The sequence below is a fragment of the Octopus bimaculoides genome, chromosome 9, assembly GCF_001194135.2.
Source record: "Octopus bimaculoides isolate UCB-OBI-ISO-001 chromosome 9, ASM119413v2, whole genome shotgun sequence".
In the NCBI taxonomy this organism is placed as follows: domain Eukaryota; kingdom Metazoa; phylum Mollusca; class Cephalopoda; order Octopoda; family Octopodidae; genus Octopus; species Octopus bimaculoides.
The window spans coordinates 22,124,806-22,128,990 of NC_068989.1; the positions used below are offsets into that span (position 1 = coordinate 22,124,806).

Here is a 4,185-nt window from a genome sequence, read left to right on the forward strand (position 1 = left end):
TTCTACAGCTGGATGACCTTCCTAAAGCAAACCACTCAGAGAGTGTAGTGGGTGCATATACATACATACATACACACACACACACACACACACACAAAGTAAAGAAAGTGGGTGGGGGGAAGAATCTTTAGGTGACAACCAACAATTACGTACGCTAAACATCCGGTGTCATCATTTTGCACAACAAATGGGGCTGTCTTGATTACTGAAAGTGATTTTTTTGGTGTCATCTGAAATAAACAGAAAAAAAAAAAAAAAATTCAATACATGAGAGTGGTAGCATATTCTCATTCAAATAGTTTGTCCACTTTGCACATCAACCAACAACGTTTATAATAAGACATTCACCATATTTAAGTAAAAGCGAAAATGTTAATATTGCTGTTGTAAAGTTAGCCCAATCTGTTTTGCTTTTTTCACAACCAGGTATAATGGCACAGAAATACATTTATTCTTGGAACAAATATTGTTGCTTTCAAGTTTTCAATGGGCCATGATCACTAGTTCGCTGTATTTACAAGAATGAGAGTAATGGTGGAGGGTCTGAGCAACTCAGACAGAATATCCTGAAGGCCTTGATACAAAAGTATGGCTTTATAAGTTTTCTTGCCAATGTTTACATCTTCTGTGGGTATCATCATCATCATCATATAACATCCGCTTTCCATGCAAGCATGGGTTGGACGATTTGACTGAGGACTGGTGAACCAGATGGCTACACCAGGCTCCAATCAGATTTGGCAGAGTTTCTACAGCTGGATGCCCTTCCTAACACCAACCACTCCGAGAGTGTAGTGGGTGCTTTTATGTGCCACCAGCACGAAGGCCAGTCAGGAGGTACTGGCAACAGCCACGCTCGAAATGGTGTATTTTATGTGCTACCTGCACAGGAGCCAGTCCAGCGGTACTGGCAACGAACTCGCTCGAATGTCTTTTCACGTGCCACTGGCACAAGTGCTAGGAAGGCGACGTTGGTAACGGTCACGCTCAAATGGTGCTATTTACGTGCCGCTGGCACGGAAGCCAGACAGCTGGTGCTCTGGCAACGACCACGCTCGGACGGTGCTCTTAGTGATTTACTGGTACAGGTGCCATCACGATTTCGCTTTCGCTTGCCCCAACAGGTCTTTGCAAGCGGAGTTTAGTGTCCAAAGAAGGAATGCTACGCGTAAGTGAAACACCCACACACACACATATATATATATATATTCTGATGTGGAACATAGCTGTGATTGCTATCTGCTCATTGGTGAAAGCCATCCCTGCTCTTTTAAGGATTTTTGCTCTATGCCAGACATTTTTATATCTAAAGGACACAGAGCCCTGGACAGCATTCATAAAGATGGCTGGAGTAAATCCACAATGTTGACTAATTGCTAATAAAAACATCAGTATTTCAACTCCAAACTTCAATTCATCCAAAAGAAGCCCATCAGTCCTGTTTCAGAAAGCCTAGAAGGGTGCTGCAAGTAAGGTAACTAAATTGAAAACTAATTGTATAATTTACACAACAAAGTTTTTCATGATTTAGTATCACCATCAATAATATTTTTAGCTGCAGCCATTTCTGTGTGGAGTTAAGAAATTACCATTGTGTGGCATCTTGGCCAAGTGTCTTCTACAGAAGCATTGGATTGACTAATACTCTTCTGAATTTGGTAAATGAAAACAGCACAGAAGTCAAGTAAATAAATATTGGAGTTGATATGACTAACTAAACCTCTTGAAGATAGTGGTACTCTAGCAAGGCCAGAGCCCAATAGTTGAAATCAATAACAGAATAAAAGATTATACTCTTAATTCTCATAAAAAAAACAAAAACTTCTTAACTCTCTACAGTTATTGAATTTTAAGATGGAATCACCACATAACTCACTCTTTGATAATTACAGTTCACTGCATTGACGGGAGATTACTGCATATCATGCATTAGGAACAAAGTGCATAATATGAGAGAGCGGCAAAGGAATAATTTTAATTACTAAAAGACAAAAAAGATGTTGAACAAATGTTGTGTCGACGCCCCCAAGCGAAGAAGTAGGATCGCCCAAGACATATAAATAGAGGTAGTCTGACCGTGGTAGGGGGGTTGAGTAGAGATCATCCGAAGCAGTAGCTTGAGACATAACAACAAATATGAGACAGAACTAGAAATAAATTTAAAAATTTTCAATTCATAAATTTTAAAAGCCTAAAGGTGTAGCATCACATAGAATTTACAGTAAAAATTTTAAAAGAGTGAAAAGAGAAACAGCTAATGAAATATGCTGTTATTTAAACAGATTTTACTAAATACTTCAGTTATCTAAAACAGAGGTTTTCAAACTTTTTGACTTGCGGACCCCTTTATATTTCAGGCTTTACCTTATAAACGCTTATGAAATTTATACATAAATATTTGCTTAAAATAACATATATTTTTACATTTGTTTATTTAACAGTATTTAACAAATAGGGTTAATTGTCAATTAAAAGATTTCGATTAAAAACCATATATAAAATCAAATTGCCCATAAAAAGTATTTGCTGTTCATGGACCCCGTCTTGTCCTTGCGGACCCCGTGGTCCGCAGACCACAGTTTGAAAACCACTGGTCTAAAACACTGACTCAAGCAAATAATGTCTTTAAGAACAACAATCATGATCTGTGTATTTTGTTGCAAAAATGCTGAAATTACCTTATTTTGTGGCCAAGGTCCTGGATTTCTACAATTCTCCCGATTGACTTTTGTCTTAAAAGGGATGCTTTCATATTCATTGCACTGGGGTAAGCCGTCACTTGGAGGATTGTTTTCATCGGTATGTATTTCAAATTTGGATTGTAGTTGCTGGCTTTTTCCAAGAAGAGGAACTCTGACATCAGCTATTAAGAAAGAATTGTCTTTTAGAATAGATTTCACTACATTAGAATCATACAGACAATTTGACCAAGCAACAGCTTTAATTTCTAATTTTCCATACGATGGGTCAGATGCAACTATGTTTAGGCAGAGTTTTCAACAGCCAGATGTCTTTTCTGATGCTAACTCTCACCTCTTTCCATTCACTCAAACTACAAACAGCCTAGATAAATTTAAACTGAGAATTGGAAAGGAATGGCAACATTTCAATGGGCCTTTTTTTGTTTTACAAAAATCATACAGGTCATGAAACCTGGACATGTTTTTGCAATGGGAAAGCAAAGAACACTTATATGAACAGAGGCCTTTGTTTTCAAACAAAGATACATGAGGATGAAAAAATATACTAATTCATCCACAAACAACTTTGCACACATACATGTGTGTGTGAGTGTGTATGTGTGTGAATGTGTATGTATGTGAGTGAATGTGCATAGTGCATATATGGGAGTGTGTATATGCATGTATTTGTGAGTATGTATATGTGTGAGTCTGTGTGTGTGTGTATATATGCATGCATGTGTGTAAGTGTGTGTTATTTATTATAGTCATTTGACTGTGGCCATGCAGGATTAGGTGATGAGAAAATGTACTTCAAAACATTTCTTTTTTGCTTTGTTTTTGTTAAACGACTAAGTGGAACAAACAAGAATCCCTTGAGCCATTATACTATTGTTCACATCCTCTTAAAATCATGTCCTATTGGGTGAAATGAACTATCCAACACCAGTATATGCACAGCGTGCACATACATACTCTAAAACAGCAGCCTTAACATTAATATTACAAATGAGTTATGAAATCTTGTTCTAATTGAAATATGAAACCTACAAAATATAATATAAATATAAATTGTGACTTAATTAATGAATACAGAGGGTGGAATTATGGTTGTTGATCAACCCTAATTTCATCATCATCATTTAACATCCATTTTCCATGCTGGTGTGGGTTTGGACAGTTTGACTGAAAACTGATAAGCTAGGGAGCTGCACCAGGTTTCAATCTGATTTGGCATGGTTTCTACAGCTGGATGCCCTTCCTAACACCAACCACGCAAGAGTGTAATGGGTGCTTTTTATGTGCCAATTACAAAACACCGGCCAACAGCTACAACTGCGATCTCACTTGGCTTGACAGGTCTTCTCAAGCATTGTATATCGCCGAAGGTCTTGGTCACATGCCACTGCCTCTGTGAGGCCCAAAGTTCAAAGGGAGCTTTTTAATTGCCACTAGCATGGGTGCCAGATATGTGACACTGAATAAGCTACGATTGATTTCACTT

General features: G+C 37.7%; 1 protein-coding gene across 2 annotated transcripts in view; it reads right to left on the minus strand.

Moving 5' to 3' along the window:
- Window positions 1–4,185, minus strand: part of LOC106868041 (mitotic checkpoint serine/threonine-protein kinase BUB1) — a 61,283-nt gene that overhangs the window by 45,710 nt on the left and 11,388 nt on the right. For both annotated transcript variants that reach the window (XM_014913161.2, XM_014913154.2), the window contains exons 6-7: window positions 2,679–2,863; window positions 154–230 (exon numbers count right to left, since the gene is read on the minus strand). In XM_014913161.2, the coding sequence (XP_014768647.1) occupies window positions 154–230; window positions 2,679–2,863 (262 nt within the window). The remainder of the gene's footprint in view (window positions 1–153; window positions 231–2,678; window positions 2,864–4,185) is intronic.